Raw genomic sequence first — 21,389 nt, 5'->3', positions numbered from 1 at the left:
GCACTCACCTCCTTAGTCATCCCAATCCAGACTTAACCTGGTTCCCTCAAAAATGAGAACATCACTCCCCACATGCCAATCTGAGTCCTGATTTAGCATATACTGCAAAACATTAGAGAATAAATTCCTATGCTTTTCACAGGTCCCCCTGTCTCTAATACACCACATGCCATGTATTTACACATGCAAGCAGGTGCAAACACTCATGCACAAACTGAACCAGTAGTCCACTTCTGCAGTGGTGGGTGCTGTGTGCTGCAGACAAAAGGGATCCTGCTGTGCCCATCAGACCCCGGGGGTTTAAGCAGGCAAGCCCTGTATGCAACGCAGCTCCTGCAACACAGGTTTTGCCACTGGGTTCCTCCCAGTCCTGGTAATTAAATCCTAAGTATGGGATTTAATGTAAACCCCTGTAACAGGGAGATCTCTGTCCATGAGAATAAATTTCTAAACATAAGGAGGCCTCTCCCTGGCCAAGGTTTTTGCTTTGCTTGTGCACGGGAATCACTTCTTGTCACAACTAAAAACTGACTGGAAGGCAAGAGGTTGCTGTGGCAAGGGAGAGAGCCAGCAGAAAGGCACTTGTTAGGATCACTGGAGGATGCCCGGCCAGCTCATATATGAGATGATCAGCCCAGCTGGAGGACAGGAGAGGTGGCAGCTGGGAAATGCATGGAAGACGCAGGCAGAGCAGTGCACAACACATATGGGTCAAGATAGGGAAAGGGAGGAGGTGGTAAAATAGCATGACTTTTCCTCTGTTCTTTGAGATAGCTGTTGCCAAGGCCAAAGCTAATGACAAGTAGAGAAATAAAAATTACCCTTCCCTGGTGTTCCTAGTTGATGATAGTGTTTAAATCAGAATGCTGGAGAAATGCAGAGGAAATGAGCTAGGGCTGGATGTAGCCCTCGTACTCTCAGGGCTGATACGTATTCTTACTGATGCGTAAGACAATCTCTATGCCCCTTACACACAGAAAACTGCAGGACTATGCAAGCTGGCATACGCATAGCCTCCTTTAACTTAGCATCAGCTTTCTTACAATTCAGCCACGTCTTTTGCCATACCTGACCGAAGCTGGACTTTAAATTCTACATAAAATCAATAAACTGGTATATGTATAAGGTGGAATTCATGTGCAATGAAATTCCCAAAGTTATTAAGGAGCTAGATTTTGGGTACCAGGTATCCCAAGTACTGTCTCTGATCCACCTCAATAGGGCAAAGATTGAATCCTTCCATACACTTGTGCAGTTGCCAAATGTGACGATGATAATGCTGATCCTGAGAAAAATTCACTCCATTCAGATGTACCATAAAATCTTTGTGAAGGGCAGATGACAGTTACAAAATCCCTCATTCATTCTGGAAATCAGACAGCATCTAACAAATGAGGTGAAAGTATTTGCAGTGTCTCTGAGCCTGACAACTGTACAGTGAACAGTATTTCATCCATACTTACTTCTTGGAAGATGCCATTCATTTCCATGATAAACTGCAAGTGCTTCAAATATCTCCTCCGGGGCTCTGTAGGCTTTCTTTCCAGATGGATGGATTTCATTCTTATTCTGCTATTACATAACAAAGGGGTGACACATACATCTCAACATCAAATGCAACCACTCTTTTATGGTCTTCAGATATGTGTAACATATCATCTGAAGCCAAATAAACTCTAAAGTTGTTGAATTGGGACTTCAATAGCTATTTGGAGGATTAAGACAGTCTGCAGTACCCATTTTATATGGATTTTTCATTGCTCCCAAATACCTCCAGAAAACTTACAAGCTGTTTTGCGTTCCACCTCTGGTGGGTAACAAGATGGTGCTGTCTCCTCTCAAATGTGTTCTTCCTCATCTTTAGCATAGGTGTTCAGAATTCCTTGGCCAATTACTGTAATTTGCCTGGTGTAAGAAGGAAGCTGAGGATGAGCATAAGGGTATGGTGTGCTTCACAGCTCAGCAGATCTGCTGTGGGGCTCACTGCTCAGCAACAAAGGCTAATCAAAAGCATTTTCCCAAGTGCATCAATCAATTTCACTGGATCCTATTAAATGCTGGACCAAAAATAAAAGCTTTGGTCTACAGCTTCAAAGCTCTGTGGCCCAAGTCATACTTAATTTAATACAGGCTCAAAATAAGAGTCAGAAAACTAATATTTATGCCGGAAATATAACATGGTGCAGGATTTGCTTCTTTAGTGTAAAGTAACTTTTTCCAGAGCCCAAATTTTATCTTCTGATGGGAGTTACCTCCAATAAAAAAAGGGCAAGGCTTGTATACATGTTATGATTAGAATGAACAGCCATCTCTCAACATTTGAGATGTGAGGGATTCAAAGTCTTTGACCTGCTTTGCTTCCCGCAGAGCCATCATTTGTTGGAGTGAGGGAACTGTCTTCACCCAGAGTCTCAGCTGGGACAGATCTTTCTCTGCATTCAGCTTCAAACACCAGGGCCTCAAGAGACTGGTCTTCCTCCTAATTTTAAGCAGAACTCTAAAAATAGGTTCTGTGTAATTTTGTTTTCAGCTGGACTATCTGGCTCTAGGTGGATTTTTTCCCTTCTAGTAATTCTCTAAATCTGTGCTAAGAAAAACAAACATTATTTAGATTGTAAGCTCTTTGAGGGGAAAAACAGATCTTTAAGGGATCTGCAAGGGCTCACAGAATCAAGAAATCAGATGAGCTCAAGGTACAGCATTTGCAAGTATTCTGGTAAAAATCACTAAACTCTATAACTGATATCGCTGAGATCCTGCAAAACTGCCTTGTGAGAAACCTATCTCTGCGTAGCCTTGTAATAAAGGTGGTTTCGAGTACGCTGTTAAGAATGAATGAAAGCATGGAAAGACTAAAATGAAGAAAACAAAAATCTCTGTGGCTATTTAAGGCAGGAGAAAAAAAGTGCAAAAGAGATTATATGCATAGGCAAGACTATTTTTCACAAGGATCCATGAATAATAATCATTAATACTGATTGCAGAGGCATTTGATGAAACATGCAGCAAGTCTAAACAGGGGAAAGCTGGCCTATGGAAACCACTGGAAGATACCACCAGGATCAGGGCTCTGTTAAGACTGCCAGAATAGAAAAACAAAACAAAAACAAAACCAAAACTTTTCCGTTCTGCATTGCTTTCTAAGTGCTCTTAAAAAGAAAATGCTTACATGTGGAGCTGCTGTGTGCTATCTAACCCCAGGGTAAGCATGAGTTATTTTTGCCTGCCTTTATATCAGCTGGGGTTAGCTTGAAGCCTTAGCAATGCAGTAGTTTGAATTAGAGAACTAATGCATCCTCATACTGATATCTCAGACCATATCTATGGCCAGTTCTGTATTTTCAGCTGTTTAATCTGAAATATTTTGCAAAGTAACACTTCAGTACACTACATGAAAAATCTGCATACTTATGGAGTAAAAGCTGGTTAAGAGTTTCCTTAGAACATAAGATGTTTAAAAAAAACTCAAATCCTGAAACAGGTGTGTTTGTAATGGGTGAAGAAAAAATCTTCTCATATTTGAGTTTGACAAAAGACAGGCAAAACGTCAGCTCAAAGACAGTGAGCTAAAGGGGATTGCTGGACAAACAGCATCCCTTCCCAAACAGTGTAGTATAAAACCAAATACAAAATTAGTAATTTGCAGGTACATTTCACAGACCGCATGTGACTATGCTGTCAGATTTTAGCGTGCTCCAATGCTTCCTTCACTGCAGCTGTGATCTGCTGGTCGTAGCTACGTTAACTTTCCATACAAATGTTTAGAACACACTGAAATGCTTATTTGGACCTGGAAACCCCAACCGCACATGGGACGAGGGGAAGGACCAGGCTCGATGGCTGCGATGCGCAGCCAGCCTTCACAGAGCTCCGCTCCATGAGGAGAGCCGAGGGTTGGCACCTCGAGCCTCCACGGGCCCGCGGAAAAAGGCGGAACTGAAGGCTGTCCCCACGGCCTGCTTTTCACGAGGGGAAAAGAGAGCGGCTTACACCCCCTGGACCCACACGGGACACAGTCCCGATGCCCGCCCGTGTCCTCACAGCCGGGGCGCCCATCACCCCGCAGGGATCCGGCCCGACCTCTCGAGCCGCACCAGCCGTGCGGCGGGGTTTGGCCGCCGCCATTTCCGCGCGGCAGGAGGCGGAGCTGGGCGGCGCCGGGGCAGGCGGTGGCGATGGCGGCGGCGGGATCGCTGCCCGCCGTGGCGGCCGAGCCGGGGGCCCGCCTGGAAAGCGTGCGGGTACTGGCGGGCCTGTTCCGGGAGGCGCAGCACAGGTAGCGGGGAGGAGGGGCCGCCCGCGGCCACGTGCGGCGGAGAAGGGAAGTCCGGCCGCGGGAAGAGCCGGTGCCGGCGGGCCTGGGAGGTGTCTGGCTCGCTGCTGCCTCCGGCGTGTTAATGCCCCTCGGGCAGCGGGGTCCGCAGGGAAAGGGGTCCCGCAGTGCCCACAGACGGACTTGTGTGCTGCCCTCCCTGCTGTGAAATCTCTGCCTTCCCCCCAAGGGCTGGTGGTGTGGGGCCCGGGGCCAGTAAGGGTGACATGTTCCTCCTTCGCTCCTTTCCTTTGGGGTCCCATGAGGAGCTGGCAGTCTGCTCATCTGCCTGAGGCAGGCCCAGGGCAGGAAGGAAAACTTAGTGCCTCCCAGTCACAGGTGACAGCAGTTGCACTAAAGGCCACGCTGAGCGCTGCAGGGTGGCTAGAAATGGGCAAGGTGTGTGTGTCCGCGGCCTTGCTGGGTGGCTGCTTCATGCGCCTGCGAGGCCAAGGCTTTGAGATGAGGGTGGCGGTTGTAGGCAACTGAGGGCAACTGCTTTGTGATAGGATGGGCTGCAGGGCTTCAATGGGAGGAAAGGTTGGATGCCCCTTAGCGTTAGGGTAGGGAGAGAAAGCATGGGGCTCTTATGGAGGGTAGTTGTGGCTGTGAGACCTCTGCAGTATTGCACGCCACTTGTCGGCTTTGGCGAAGGTTGGGCATGCAGATGTTCAGCTGTGTGACAATTCTTAGAGTAATGCTTTTCACTCTGCCTGGGAGGTGGGAGGAGGCATAGGTTGATGTGAAGCTTGTGCTCACTCCTAACAGTAGCTGTTTGAAAGGGTCAAACAGCTTTGCACCTGAGAATGAAGAAAACAAACTTCATAGCTTAGCATAAAATTGTGGTGATGGGTGCCCTTCCCCCACCATCATCCTTCCTCTCCTCCCCTCTCCCCAGCTCTGTTTTTGTTAATTCCCAGTTCTGGTTTTGTTAATTAAATCCAGATTTAAAAGTCGAGCTTGGGGGGAGAGTGAAGATGTACTTTTTATCTCGGAAGAGAGTAGGACCTGTGAAGATTTTGGACTTACGTATTGGTGTTTTCCCTGGCTGTTTCATGCCTTCCCTGAAATCTCTGACAGTGTTTGACAGAGGAATGGATATTTCTTCCAAATAGCCAAGTTTTGTGGGTACAGGTAGGCCAAAAGAGAGGCACTGTAATGGCCCTTCCAGAAGGACAAAGCTGTAGTGTTAGCCCACATCCAGAATGGATCAGAATGGATCTGAGAGCAATTTTGGCAATAAATTTGCCAACTGTGGAAAATGCTGAACCAGAAGATGCAATCCAATGGATGCTTGGTATTTGAAGTTATGATACTTAATGACGATTGTTTTGTTATGATGTGATTGTTCAGTGCTTGTGGAAACAAAGTAATTTTAAATTGTGAGTGCTAGTGGTCTGTAATTCAGAAGCAAATAAGGTGAGAAAATACTGCCTCAGGTATGAGACTGTGGTGTGGAACTTGGGAGACTGAATTCAGCTGGGTGCTTTGGCCGAGACTTCCAGTGCTTTTGAGCAGAGGATTGATTTCTTTACGCTTCCATTGCTGATCTACAAGAGGGACAAAATGGTTTTATTCTGTTACCAGGATATTGTGAAGATAAATGCTTTAAAGGCTTTTTAGGGTCTCTGTTTATAGGTACGGAATTGTGTAAGTATCTAAAACATGGAATGGAAATGCATATTTAAAAGCTACTGGATTCTTTGCATAGTTCTTAACTAATTTCATGGGGTTTGGAGACCTGCTCTTTTGAACAGGGTTACATTAGTATTTTTAACTCTGTTCACTAGGATGTTATCTTGTACAGTTTTGTTTTTAAAGTCAAGCATGTAGGTCTTGCAAGGAGTGACAGTAATCTTTCTTTTGGCATGGATACATGAATTCTGATTCTTTGTTTTGACTTAATGAGAAATTGTGTATGTCTTCCTTGTCTGAGAGCTGGGCCGCTGTACCCTTTGCTTCTGCTTCATTTTGTATTCCTGCAGAATACTTGATGCTGAAATCAAGGACAGGTGGGAATAGCAAATTGTGAAGATCCTGTTTTAGGCAACGGAGTAAAGGAAAGAGAAATCTGTGGAATACCCACAGAGCAGTTCTGAAAGAATTTCATGGCCTGGGCCTGTTTACAATAGAAGATATTTTTGAATCTGAAAAGCTACTTAGCAGGCTTTTTGCTAGTTTTATAGATTGATATTTAAAGATTAGGGAAACACTTGTGAAAGGAAAATCCTTTCAAGAAGTACATTTTAAATACTTGTAGCTGCTATTTTTATATGTATGTGAATCTTTGTCGTACTGCTGGAAAAAAGACTGTTCTTTTTAAAAATAGTTCTAAGCGTTGCTTGGAACAGTTACCTGAAGCCACTCCTGGCTGATTTCTTAGTGTTAGCTAAACACTTCCTGCCCTCCTCACTAGTTTGAAAATTTAGTTTTTGTGCAGAAGGATGATTTTAATTAAATTCCTTTGTAGCGCACATTCAAATTACATTGATGCTTAAGTAAGAGTTGATTAAAATTTCCTCTGAATAGAATCCTGCTTTATACCAAACAGCCTTTAAGTCATTCCATGGTCATTTGGAATACTTTTTGCATGTTCACTTAGGCTTTTCTGTTGCAGGAAGAGATTTGATTTCTGCCCAGAAATGTCTGGCTTGAGCACATGTAATTTTTCTTTCACAGTGTGCAAGAGAGATTTGAAGTGCTGTCTCTCCTCACTGATACGTAAGAATCCACATCTCCTTCCACATGCAGAGTGAGGACAGGCATTTTCTGGTGTACCTCATACTTGCTTTGTTAGGATGAGTTTTGTCATTGTATTTCACTGGAAATATCTGCACTCCAAGGCTGGGTGTTTTTAACTTTCAGTCCAAATTTGAAAAACGAAGTTGCCACAGTGGCTTGGTATGCATGTGGTCCAGTGTCTGGCTAAAACTTCTGTTTTGCTGCATAACTCTGTAATGAGAGTAGAAACTTTTACAGGTAAGAATAACTTTTAAGGAGCTGTTTTAATGGTAGATCACAAGAATGTGCGCAAAAGTACTTGCAGCTTTTTTTTTAATTTGTTTTATTAACTTTAAATAACTGAATGTTGGGCAATAGTACATTTCTGTATTTTTAAGTTGGGTCAGGAAATGACTAGTTTCATGTGATAACCCAACACGTGGTGTAGATATACACAAAGGAAACTGCAGTTGGACCAAGAGTTTTCCTATTTTAGAATAATTTTAGTGTTTAAAAACTCAGTAGACTAACAGCTAATGGTTCTGTATGGCATCTTCACTCAATAGAGAATACATGGCTTTTGTGTGTTTCGGACAGGGCCTGGCTGAGTGCTCCTTTACCAGACCATAGCTATTCTGATGTTTAGAAAAACTTGTGTCTGGATGCATTTGCCATGTGTACTGCGGCGCGTCAGCCGCTGAATCTCTTTTGGCATGCATGCCTGTCATGAAGCGGCAGGAGGTGTACCACTTCTTATACGTCGAAGGCTCAGGACCCATGAATGTCTTTTCTTAGATCTTCGAAACTAAACAAAATTCCAGACTTTCTTTCCGGTTATGTAAGCTCCACTGTTTTCTTTATGACTAAAGCCAGCTCTGCTTCTGGTCTTTGTTGTGCTACTTTAGTATTTTCTCCTCAGGATTAGAATCATAGAATGTTTAGGGTTGGAAAGGACCTTAAAATCATCTAGTTCCCTGTAAAATGTATCTTGATGCTGTGGTGTTTGTTTTTTTTTTTTAATATTTTAATGGAGATTGTGTAAATGTGTTCATTTTGATCAACTGGGAGGTTCTAGAATAAAACACGTATTTCCTGGAGATCTGATACATAATGTTGTAGTAACTTAATGGTATTTGTAAACGTTGTGTTTCTTACAGTACAGGTGCTCGCCCTTCTTTGTAAGTCTACTCCACACCTTAACAGGCTTCAGTATTGGATGCAGTGTACTGTCAGTAAGATGTATATGAATATGAAAGTGTCATTGTTGAAACAACAAAAGTGTTAAGAGGCCTAGGAAACATGAACTGTAAGCAAAGATTGAGAGAATGGTTTTTGTTTAGTCTAGGAAGGAGAATGTAGAAGGAGCAGCCGTGGGAAAGACATGTTTAAAGGTGTTACAGGTAGGATGTGTAGACATGGCATTTAGGGACATAGTGGTGGAGTTGGCAGCCTTAGGTTAACAGTTGGACTCAATGATCTTAAGGGTCTTTTCCAACCTGAATGATTTTATGTTTCTGCAGTTTGGTTTATGAACATGTGATCTCTTATGATAAAGAGCAGGCAGAATTTTCAATTGTGCAGATGTTTAGGCCTTAGAGCAAGCAGCTGAATGCAGCTAATACTGCATCATCCACTAATGTTTGATCGAGATTTTAAATTCTCCTTTAGGAAGAGTTTTCTGTGTGAACATCTTTTGGTTTATATACCTTTGTTTAATATTACTTTCCATTTCATCTAACTTTCTTGTGTTCATAATTTAGGAGGTATTTCTCAGACTTGTGTCTTGGATCCTAACTTTCCTGTTTGATCTTGTGCACATGACAAACCTGTTTTAAGGTTTAAGGATTTCCCTTTTTTGATTCTGGTTAGAAGTATTAGATGAGTAAATTTATTGGACTTCCCTGTAGCAATGCCAAAAACACTCTTTGGTGTGGTTTCTTTTCAGCATGAAATATCTAAAACTAAGTTAGCAATGTTTGTAATGTGTTGCTCTCATATCTTTTCTGAACATAAAATCAGGGAAGAGGGCATGTGAATAGCTGTAGTTTGGAAATGTGCATATCTGCATGACAGAGCATCTGCAGATGTGCCTGTCAGTCCTGGGGAGTCTGGTCAATCTATGTGGTGCAGCAGCATCAGCTCTTTCATCCATTCATAAAGTGTCTCTTTATATGCTTATGGTTTTGTAGTGTTATTTTCCTAGGTCTTGATACTCTAAGAAGTGACATGGTACTTTTTGTATTGGCATACAGTTGTCTGCTGAAATAGACAGAATTGACTTTCTCCCTTGGCTTTGATTCACACACTTGAAAATGATGCTGATGCAGCCACTGGCTTTCTACATGACTTCTCTTTCTCCCTCTGGTGAAATTTGTGGCAGGGTTTTTTATAATGGAGCTTCTGATACCTTTTTTTTCTGAAACGTATGGTACTGGACATCTAAACGGTATTCATGAATTAAAGCAATTCCTAATTCTTAAAAAAAGGTAGTGTCATATGCTAGCTACATGCATTAGGGAGACTTCTTTTTAAAATTAAGATCCCAAAGAGCTGTTGGAAAGCTGTGAGGAATACTAAGGCAACACAACTCTCCCACAGCTCATCTTCTGAAAAGGCTGGTGGAATGATTGTATGCATGTCTTTTGCTCTCTCTACTTGAAAGACTTTATATGCTATGGATAGTTAAGAGATTGTTGCAGACACATCTTCATGTTTACAGGAAGATTGTCATAGTACAGGCTTTTTCACAGCAGTGCATTTTTTTTGTTGTTGTTATTGACTACAAATTCATTTGTTTCAGAGAAATGGCAAAAGAAGGTGTATTTCAGGATCTCCTGGAAATCCTGAGAAGCGTCTCAAGTGAGATTGAGCAGGCCTACAAGGACTCCTGTGAACTGGTAGATCTAGACACCCGCCTGCTGCTTATAGCAGAGTGTTTCAGATGTCTGAGGAATGCTTGTGTTGAGTGTGCCAAGAATCAACATGTCATGAGGTATAGTTATGATCCATTTTAACCCATCCAAAAGTATAATGTTATGATGTTTGTGTGGTTTTCTATAGACATTATTATTTTACGCTGCTGTGTTAGTTGATTTATTAACTGGTATTTCCTGCTTGATTCAATCACTTGAAATTAAGTATGCAAGAAACAGAAATAGCTGACCTATTTATAGGTCAGAGTTTGGGGCACTGCTGAATAATAGAACAGAGTGTTTGTGTCCTTAGTACAAGTTGATTAGGCAAATGATATAAACCTTTTGGAAGTCTGACTGTAGAACTGTCCTTTTTTTCTCTTTAATTTCTTTATTTAACATAATGAATAAGTAGATAGTCTTAATTATCAGTTACAGGATTACTATGTTTTTTAAGGTACAGGTGTATCTGTCTGGCATGCATGACAAAGTATGGCATGTAGAGTTGTGCATATCAGCCCTGATACATATAGAGATATCAACCCTGATACATATAGAGATAAACTGATACTAATGGATGGTAAGAGGTCGGCCTGTCTCCTTAAGTTATTTAGACTCTCTTTGCAACATCCAGGGGATGCTTGGGATACAGCCAGCTGTAGTTACTGAAAACATGGTAGTCTATATGCAGTTCTTTTAAAAAAAAGCAAGCATCCCCCCTAAGAACCCAAAACCCACCACCCCCCAAAAAACCAAAAGATAATAAAAAATCCCAACAAAAAGCGCGGTTGTAAGTTTGTTAGATCATGAAGAATTGTTGTGGAGCACACTCTTAAAATTTGGGTTCATAGGGCTTGTCAAATTTGGTTTATTGAAGTAAATATAATTTTGACATGGGACAAAGTTGCAGCTTCTGTTCTGGGGCAGAGTTTTGTTAATGCCACAAAGTTGCAGGAATTTTCTTAGAAGGCAGTACTTGTGGAACAACATAAATTTAAGTTCAGGCTCTTGCATTTTTGTCCTGGCAGTGCTAGCACTCGTGTTGTGCATCAAGGAGCTGCTCTAACAGAGTTTATGTGCTTTTTATAGACGTTTGCTGGCTGGATGTTCAGCCAGACTGGGTTCCCTATTGTAAGTTGCTGTAGCTCCATAGTTACTCATATTTACAAAATGTGGGAAGCAGAATTGTGGGGCTGGGAGCTGGTGAGATTGTGCTTTTCACTAGCATGGTAGATGCAACCTACTTATGGAGATCTGAGTTCCATTTATTTTCTAAAGCTGAAAATTTCATCTGCTTATACTGCATTCTTTGACTTCTGTTTTTTTACTCTGTATCATGCACATCCTGGAGTGTATGTTGTCTGCCTCCAGGACTGCTGATCTTTGGCTGTAGAATTATTTTGGTAGTTTTGCTTCCAAATGGCTTCACTTCACTGATTTATCCCCACTATTGCCATGTTTTTCCATATCTGTCAGTGTTCAAGGTCAAGTTGGATGGGACTTTTGGCTACCTGGTGTAGCGGAAGGTGTCCCTGCCCATAGCAAGGGGGTTTGACTAGTTGCCTGACTGGGTTTAAACTACGACAATGACCTTTAAAGGATTTTCCAACCCGAACCATTCTAATTATAATTCTTTCTCACTGGAGAAAGACGAATGATTAACTTCCCTGCTTTCCCCCAAGAATTTTGTATGCTTACTTTTGAACTGACCCTGTTGTTTGTTTGCTGGTGGTCACTAATCACTTTGTTGTTATATAAAATTCTCAAAGTTTATTACTAAGCAGTGTACAGTGACACTTCCCCTGAACACTTGAACTTCAAAAAAGTAAAGTTTTTACACAAATAAAGCTGTTTAAATGACAGGAATAACTTGCTAATTTTTGACATCTGATTTAGAGAATAGCAAAAAGAAAGGGTACTTGGTTCTGAAGGTACTGTGTCCAAAGTTGTTAGTATGCAAGCTAATGTAGTAAACCTGTTTGCTTTGCCTCCAGTGGTAGTAGTGTGGCTACTGATAGTCAGGTACAGTTAAGGAGGAGAAATTACCATCTATTTCAGAGCTTCTGAAGACGTTAAAGACTTGCTATTAACTTCAATGAAAGCCTTTTCACTTTGAGTGTATTTCATATAAAATGTTGGCTTTTTTTCCCCCTGATTTAATAACAGGAACCTGGGTCTCATCTCTACATCTGTCCATTTGATCAAATTGCTTCATGGAATAAAAATCAAAGAAGAATTGTTATTGGCTGGTAAGGTTATGGATTTTGTTAAACATGTAGCCTGCACTATATTTTCTTATGTGGGAAGTCTTGTGGTGGTATGATGTCACCTTACTGATGCATTTTTTTCATAGATTTGTTTAATTGTTTTCTTGAATTGCAGTTAAGAATTTGGGGGGAGAGGAGAGAGTGCTTTTCTTTACGCTGCTTGAAGAAAATCCAGCCTCAGATATAGTCCAGTTGTATTTTTACTCAACTGTTCCCTGTAGATTGTTAAAGGAAATATATGTGGAAACTTCTTTAAAATTTACCAACCTATTTGAATTGCAAAAGGGAAAAGTTCCTGTAATATCTCCATTCCAGATACGTTCTGCTGTTTTACTGTCTTTTTGTTTGATCTGCAAACATAGTGAAATAACGGAATACTAACTTTTTCTTTTGATGACACTTGAAATAATTTAGATGATTCCAGGAAACAAATTTTGGCTGTGACTTTTATGATTTTTTTTTTTTTTTTTCATTTCTGTACTGTGATTGCTGGCCAGTCAGGGTAAGTGCCAAGAACTAAGCACTGATTTGAGTAGTGTTCAGATTTCCCTAATGGATGAGGGTTTTTCTTCATTCAGTGAAGAGAAAATCTGACTGCAGTATCCCTTCTTAATGGCAGTTCTTGCTCCTGATGTCTAGCAAACTCATTTCACTGGACATTAAGACATTTTCAGTAATTTTCTTCTTTATAATCTCTTTCCCTCTGTGTATTTGGAGTTTGATACAGGGCATTGGATCCCAGTCTTTACTGTCTGTGGTTACAGAGAGTAGGGAACATTTGTTTTTTCTTGCTACTTTTATTTCTTTTCATTCCCATTACTTGGAGGAGGTTTTTACTGGGTTCCTGTTGCTGCTTTATATCATTTTGTGAAAGCAAATGAAACTACTGTCATACTTTAACTTACCCTCAAATACCTCTATAAAGCTGTGAAAGAGCACTGTAGTCCAGGATACTCTTTTTTCCTTTTGCTGCTATAGTTGTCTCAAAATGAAGCCTTTTAGGCATGTAACAGTATTGTGCTTAAGCCATGTTCACTCCTTCATCTGTTGCTGGAATCCTTCTTCCAGGGAAGGATTGGTGATGCACAGCCCTTCAGTGTGGGAGGACCAGAACCAAACCCTGTGTGGCAAAAAGAGGGCTTGATCAATGACTGTTAAGAGGAGGAACTGATAGCACACAGGAGTGACTTTCAAGCTGTGTCATACAGTTGGACAGGGAGGACTGGGAAGAGGCATGAAGGGCAAGAATGTCCTGCTCTATAGTTGTGAACCTCTTCCTAGATGAGTAAGAGAAAAGGAAAAGTGATGGGAACTGAAATGCTTTTTTTGTCCAGCCTGATGTTGACCCCAAGGATGAGGGTCCTTGACAGCAGTAGGCTCAGAGGGCTGCCGTGGGGAGTTCCCACCTTCAGCTTATTCAGAGCTTCAGGAATTGCAGCATGGGAATATCACCTTTCACTGGTGCCTCCCAGCATTTGCAGGAGAGCGAGCAGGATGTACCTGTCGTTGGTTACATGCATGGCTGGATATTTCCTCTTTAATCTGGTGGCAACTGACTTTTCCTTGATGGGTTATCATATGCATGTGTGCTGTTCTGCTGCTGTTGGGGTCTGAAGAAGCAGCAGTGAATGTTAGAGCACCAACCCCTTCCATAGGGCATACCTTGGAAGTTAACAGTTACATTCCACTGTGGATTATTAGTCATACTTTCAAAAGAGATGCAAAATTGGATAGTGCTGTTGAAACAAAAGAAACCCCTGAAATTAGTAAATATTACTGTGTTTATTAGCTGTATTTCTACTTCATGATTGATTTTCCTTCTCATATTTCACATAGGAAATCAAGTCACAGGACTAGAGTAGCAGTCTGTTTTGTTCTAGCAGATAGTTAGGTGTTAAGTGGAATATTTCAAGTTGTTCATTTAGATGCGTTTCTGCCCTTAAATGGCTGCTTGGATTTGATGATCCCTCTTGGTGCCTGTTTATATCCTTCAGGTATTTTAGATCCTTTATTGTTGGTTGCTTCCATAGCAGCAAAATACAAGGATAAAGCATTAATGCTGTGTCACAAAGTGAGCAACACTAAATGTTCGGTTCGTGTCCCTGTGAAAAATTCCCAGAGCAAATCATTGTAGGCTGAAGAAATTTGAAGTTCATACATTATTGTATTTATGAAGAAGAGAGATTGAAAACTCTTTATGCAAACTGAAAAATTAGTTTAGCCTCATCTATGGTGTGTTTTCACTCTTAATCCATTGGTAACTGTTAAGACTGGTAAGTCTGAATGATGTGATAGTTTTTGTACTAAAGTTCAGTGTAGTGAAATCTGTAATGGATAAAACCAGAAATGAAATAAATTATGTATTCTCAGGCCACTGCTGTGACCAGTGTGGTATTTCTAAGGGAGGAGACATGATCAAAGCAGCAAAAAAGGAAGTGCTGTGCAAAGTGATGCGATTATAAACTGTTGCTAAGATTTATTCAATTGAATCCAGACTACTTTGTATCTTCTTTGCTAGGAGAAAGACTTTTTGTAATAGTTTATCTTAGGCCCAAGTGTTATATTCATGGCTAATTTGCCTCTTCAGTGTATTTACTGTAACAATTCTAATACAATTTTTCAGCCTTTTTCTTTTTTTTTTAAACACTGTTAAAAGCTAGATGAATTCCTGAAAGCTTGTAATGTACTTGTTCCTGCCAACTGTAGAAAAAGTTGTTGTTTGAGCATATGGTATGCCACTGAGGCAGTGGGCCAGAAAAGCTGCAGGTGAGTTAGTATGTCTGTCCTGGAATATCTCTTTAAGGCTTCAGAGAAGTTTAAAAATAACCAGTTAATTCTTACATATGGCATATAAAGGTTGTCCAACTCCACCTGCAAGCCAGTCATCCCTGTAGTAATATTCTTTGTATACATATATTAAAAGAACATTTTTCGGCCCTTCCTGTAAGATGTTGCTACAGATAGCTGTTTGGCCCCTCTCTTTCTCCCTGCTTACCTCCCAACACTAGTTGCATTTCATAGGCTGGTTTCTCTTCTTGTAGTTCCTTAGGATACCTAGTATTAATTTGTAGTGAGCAATTCATATTATGTAGTATTTAGAGAAGAGAGCTTGCTCTAAGGAGTTGCACAGTGAAAGCCAACAGCTAGATTAGTGCAGGGGATTGATAGGCAATGATGCTAAACAAGTGTTTGACAATTTGCTAAATGTCTGGACAGCATCAAGACTGATTTGTGACAGGTAAGTCACACATACTTGTAATTGCTCCAGCAGTCCTCCCTCTTCTCTGCAAAAGATAGAACTCCAAGTTCTATCAAGCAGAGAAAAATTCAAGTGCTGCACTTCTTGGACAGTATCTGACAACTGGGTTTCACCTTCATGTTCTTGTACATGCTGAAGGTCTAGGAAGTGGATGTGGAGCTTGGATATTCCTGGTGGGGAGACAGACAATGACAAATACTTCTCCCTTCTCCCCAATTCAAAATTAATTTGGATAGGGATTGAAGATGCAGGAAATCCGTCTATTCATGTAGAAATGCTGCAGTAAGGTCTGTTACTTTTTTTTTTTTTTAAAGTGATTTGAGACCACGGTCTTCCAACAAATCATTAAGTGTCTGCAGAGTATAGATTTAATGGAATTTTCGTAGTACCCTCTGCATATCCCTTTTGTTTTAATTTAATTAAAAAAGAAAATCTCATCATAACAAGGGTTTTTGGTTTGGTTTGTTTTTTTTCCTCTGCTGTGGGTACAAAGATCAAGAACACTTGCCAGAGGAGCAGGCTGATGAAGCTGCCAGATGAACTTTAACTGAACTTAAAGCAGACCCAGATCTCTTAAGAGCTGAGAAGTAGTTCAGTATGTTAGGGATTGCAGCAGACGTAGGAAATATCCTTGTCAGAAACCCAAGTAGAAAATCTCCTTCACTTCATAGCATGTGTCTTGGTTTGGTTGTGAGGTTATTTTTTTTCCTTTTTCCTATGGCAAATCTTAAGCTTTCCAGCAGAATCTAGCAGACCTCAGGGAAGGTACGTTGAGGTTTGTTGAGATGATGGATCTTTGGATTCCAGAGTGTGAGATCTGGATTTACAATTCATCTCTGAAATCTGGAAAAAATGGGTAACTTTGTTTCTTCTTGATAAATTGCAAGCACGGGCATAACTGTTTTGAAGCAAGCTTATATTCTATAGGCTGTGTCCCATCTGATCCTTTCATCGATTTCCACCCCTACCCCATCCTGGACAGAAGAGCTTTAATCTTTTTTGTTTGTAAACAGATCTTCTCAAACCTTTCACCGCTTCAAAATACTGCGGATGCTGAAGAATGTACTTTGAATTTCAGCATAATTGCTTAAAAAGCATTTAGCTGCCAAAATACTTTTCTCTCCTCTAGGATAAAAAAGGCATTGAATGCCTGATAGCTGCCCTTCATGGGACAATTTGTTGTGCAAGTTCTCTGAATGAGTTGATTGTCTGCTCTGAACAGAACTGAATGCAACTTCACCGTATCAGCTTCAGAGCAATACTGTGTTGTTTGTGTGTGCCTGAGAGAGGTGCTCTGAGCATCATGCCAACATTCCTCAGTTTCAGGCTGCTGATGATGCTTGAGCTAGCTTTAAATCAAGTAGCGTGGGTATTGTTATGCTGTCCTGATACCATCCTTCTTAAGTTTTTAGGGGTTTTAATCTACCAGGGTAAGCCGCATAAAAATGCGTTAATGGGAAGATGATAACAGCATCTGTTCAAAATCGGGGTCCAGATGTGCCAGCTTTGTTGTACAGAAGTTTAGGTCATTCACTGCTCTTAATGTTATGAAGTCCAGAAACGGTGGGTAGATTATCATGGATGAAAAGCTTGACTCCTTGAACAGGAATTTGGCTTTGCTTCCAATTTTCTGAGAAATGTTCAGGTGTAGTTAAACTGCTACAGATACTCTATTCAGAACAGAACTTAAAACATTCCTTTACAAGCAGGGATGAAAGATGATTCTATGTAAATTTTTTAATACTGGGCTTATTATAGTAACTTGATCATTTTCTGGTAGGATGTTCAGCAACATGAGTATCATATGCCTAACACCTGTTCACAGCTCTTTTCTTGAGGGAGGATGTGTAGGAAAATATGGAATATCTTGTTTTAAACATTTTACAAATGCTCTAAACGCCGTGTACTTACAAGGGAGCTATAAAGAAATGCTTCTTGCTTTAAGCAGAAGAGCAGGAAGCCTGTGATGCTCTTCAGGTAAAGACCACCTGAAACCTGGGTTCAGCTTCAGTCAGTGTTCTCCAGATATCAAACTGATTTGATCAGCTACCATGTGTATTTTCTTTTAGTTAATGAAAAAGCAATTGCTCTTGACCCATTGCTGCCTGATGGGTTGATTGTGGTCTAGGAAGAAAGTGCATTGAAAGGTAGTTTTTAATCTGCCCTTGTGGAAGAGTCATACTCTGCAGAAAAACCGGCAGTAAGTAACCTTGGAATTCAGAACTCTAAAAATAAAAACATCATCACTCCTTCGTAGAGATTAAAAAAAAAAAAAAAAAGGCAGGAGAGAGAGTGTGTGTGTGCTTCAAAAAGAAGAGGTAAGGAACCTAGGCTATATATAGCTTTCAGAGATACTATTTCTTGCAGAAGCCAGATAGCTTAGAAGTATTTCATCTTTGAAATAAGAAGGCAAAACCTTTCTCCCAGGGTCTGCAGGAAGACATCACATGATTGAGCAAAGAAAGTTACTTGATTACTTGAACTCTTGAAGGTGAAGGCATGCTGTGTTTAAAAAGCCACTGAGTTCTCTGCTGTAGTTCATGTAGTGCTAGAAAATCATGTTGACATTTTCTTAAGAAGTCCCCGAAAAGAAATGAGATCAGAAATTCACAGCAGCTGCACTGGGTAGCTTATCTATTCTAAAAAAATGGTTGTTTTCCAGGCTTTACAGAAAATGGGATGTTTAATTATTTTGTTTCCCTGAAGAAGAATCTAAGTAAAATGGGGGGCTTTGAGTAGCTATGTTTGCAAAAGTATTCTTCAAAACAAAAATGAATGAATAACTCTTAAGTGATTCAGATAATTTCTACCTCCTCAAAAGACGATAGGAGAAATAAACCGGTTCTGTCCTTACTAGTGAGATGAAACATGGAATGTTTCTTTGCTCTTACCTCTTCCTAGTTCTGTGCTCAACCATTTGCTAGTTGGAATTGCACTGGAAAAATGGGACTTTTTTTGATGGTGTGGAAAAGCAGGGGAAGGTGACATTCTCAAACCTGCTGAAGAACACTAAATTGATTTTCCTTTATTTTTTTTTGAGTGGGTAGCCATGCATCCTTACCCATTTCTTGATTCTTGTCAATATTCATCTGTCTATCTGTTCATTTATTTTCTTCTCCTGGAAGGCAATGGCAACAGCAACACTTACGCTTTTGGTTCCGCTAAAAAGGCACAATCTTAGCAACTGGAAAATGAGCTAGAATTAAATACTCAGAGTTTTTCAGAATGTGTCAGGTGGTATTTTTGCAGAACTCATTAGTTTGAAAATCAGGGCTAGATGATTCAGTGGGCTTTCATGCTAGCATAGGAGTCTATCTATGGCCTGTTTTTGATAATTTTCTCTTCTCTTTTTCCCCTGTACCTTACCGTTTGGCATGATTGGTCATTCAGCACTGTATTTTAAATTACCAGGAATGAGAAATGGAGTGGTCAGCTATGGAACTTAGATAGCCTTTAATGAATGCCAGTATTGACCAAATGAGCCTGGCCCTTCTCCTTTGTGCTTCTCGTTTATTTCCTGTTTGGGATCTTTCATGTTTCTGTTTTGTTCTTAAAAAAAAAACCCAACACATTCATCTTTCACAGCTTTTTGTAGTTCTTTAATCATGTTGCTCTGAATGGTTTCATTTCCAAAATACTGCTTGTGGTTTATATATGAAAAATAAACATTTTAAAATATGCCTGGGAAGTGTGAGGGAATGGTAGATTTTACTAGACAGATATTGCAGCATGGTGAAAGCATTTGGAAAACCATTGCTCAGTTTTATTGCCTATAAACAGAGATCTTTTTTGCTGTCTGGACAACAAGTGTGGAGACACAGGATTGGTTATATGGATTTCACTGTAATGTGACTACAGTTGGAGAAGATGTAACTTTTAAATTGTATCCTGCAGACTCTCAAACACAATGGCTACTATATTTAAACCAGCAGGACTAAGGAAGGAAAGTTAATCCTTCCTCTCATCCCACATCAATGCCCTCTATATTTATCTGTTGAGGAGAATGCATGCTGTTTTATTGGGGATTTAGTTGTTGGTTTGGTTTTGAAAGATTTTTGAGAGCAGATACTATAAATTATTACTCCAGATTTTTGCACGAGTCATATGTGATGGGCTGGTTTACGTGGAATGAGAGAGCAAGTGGTTATAAAGCTTAAACCATTTTACTTGTCATACAGAGTCAAAACATCCTGAACTGTTAATAGGTGACATTTGTCAATTTAAGTTCATATTAACTTTTCTTTCAAGGGAGAGGAAGTGGGAAAGAGTGTTTCCTGAATGGACCCATAGTCCATGGGGTGCTGAACGTGCCTCAGTTGCTTGGCAGAAAAGAGAATTTAAAAATCTGCACTTCCATTTATTTTTGTATTTGGGGTTTCCTTTTGCTTACTGCTAGGATAATTAAACTACTTCTGTTTTACAGCTTAAATAAACCAGACACTAATTTAAACAGACTTTTTTTAGCCAAATAAATAAAGGACAGCCCTGATCATAAGACTTGCCAGTTTCCATGTGTGATCTTTGCTTTGTCTGCTAGGCTTTTTGTATGGAGGATTGGTGCCAGTACTTCGCTGCCACTGTTAAAGTAAAAACTGTAATTACATTGTCAAAATAATATTTATAGTATTTTCGGGGAATAATTGTGGGAGTGTGACAAATATATTATACTCATCAAACTTTTATGTAAACATAAGCATGAGTTTCTTATTTGAGTTATTGGTGCTGTTTTTGGCCTTTGTGTTTTCCCAATCTGTAAAAATAATATTGGGATTTTCATGGTCTTTGTAGCATTTACAGAGTGTATGCTGTAACAATCAGTTGATACATTATCTGGTGGAAGTAAACTGCTGTTTGCACTTGTATTGGGATTTTGGTTTCATGTTTCCATAGCTTAAGAAAATCCTGTGTTTTTGTTGAGTTTTGCTATCCCCTAATTATTATAGCTCAGAGCATTTTACTACTTTACCAAACAGGAAAGTTTTAAGTAACTGGTTTGTTCTCTCGGTACCACTTGGGGTTGGTCAGGGGTAGTTTTTTTGTTTGGTTGGTTTTTTTGGTTTTGGGGGGTTTTGGTTTGTTTGGTTTTTTTTTTTTGGTTCCTTTGTATTTAGCTCATTGATTTTTATTTTTTTTTTAATTGTACTTCCTAGTACAGATGTTTCTGGCAGACGCATAGTCACCTTTTGAAAGCACTCAGACTCACTTTCAAATAAAAAAAAAAAAATACAATGTTTTCTAACAGTAGACAGTTGCCCCTTTGCTAGTTAATGGTGCAGGCTGGACTCTAGGCATTCTTGCTGCTGGGCAATGGCAAGTTATCAGATGCAAAAGTGTTCTGGTTCTTCCCTATACTGCAGTTTGAAGTTTACAAGTGCTCTGTCGGTGCTGTGTTTTGGTGAATACTGCCACAGCTTTTGAATTAATTGTCTTCAGAACATCTACATCAAGGAGTACAGCCATGCAAGCTTCACCCTTCCTAGGCATGTCAACCTGCTGCCACCTTCTGTGGGCCAGAAGGTTCTCCTGGTGGTCCTCGTATTTTCAACCAAAAGCCGTTAAAGGCTGTGGAAAGACTGATTTGGGTGGGCCTTGGTTCAGGTCATTGTTCCAGGTCTTTGGCCTTTGGCCTTTTTTTCAGAAACTGCAAAATAAGGAGCCAACTTTTATACCTCTTTCAGCTGTCTGAAGAAGGAAAAGAGCCAAACCTGGACTAAGACATGTCAAACTGATAAATTATCTAGAGATAGCAAACACTGAATTGTCTTAACTCTTGTGTGTGTAGAATTGTCCATGTCTGCAGTGGTCAGCTCTTGATCTGTGCAGTGCAGGTCCCACACTTTGAATCTTGTGCAGTGTGTACAGGCACAACTAACTGTACCCTGCAGGGTTAGTACAGTAAAACATATTTATGTGATTCA

General features: G+C 40.4%; 1 protein-coding gene across 4 annotated transcripts in view; it reads left to right on the top strand.

Moving 5' to 3' along the window:
* The first annotated feature begins 4,144 nt into the window (after positions 1–4,144).
* ATXN10 (ataxin 10) overlaps positions 4,145–21,389 on the top strand; it is a 112,336-nt gene continuing 95,091 nt past the window's right edge. For 3 of the 4 annotated variants that reach the window (XM_057426813.1, XM_057426823.1, XM_057426806.1), the window contains exons 1-3: positions 4,145–4,276; positions 9,834–10,025; positions 12,112–12,194. In XM_057426813.1, the coding sequence (XP_057282796.1) occupies positions 4,176–4,276; positions 9,834–10,025; positions 12,112–12,194 (376 nt within the window). In that variant the 5' untranslated portion in view covers positions 4,145–4,175. The remainder of the gene's footprint in view (positions 4,277–9,833; positions 10,026–12,111; positions 12,195–21,389) is intronic. The other variant, XM_057426833.1, reaches the window with a different exon arrangement.

This window comes from Pezoporus wallicus, unplaced genomic scaffold (genome assembly GCF_028554395.1).
Source record: "Pezoporus wallicus isolate ANWC-B61680 ecotype Strahan unplaced genomic scaffold, APGP_CSIRO_Pwel_v1 scaffold_3294, whole genome shotgun sequence".
Lineage (NCBI taxonomy): Eukaryota > Metazoa > Chordata > Aves > Psittaciformes > Psittacidae > Pezoporus > Pezoporus wallicus.
Note: the sequence above shows the minus strand (reverse complement) of the source record. Positions and strands in the feature narration are given on the sequence as shown.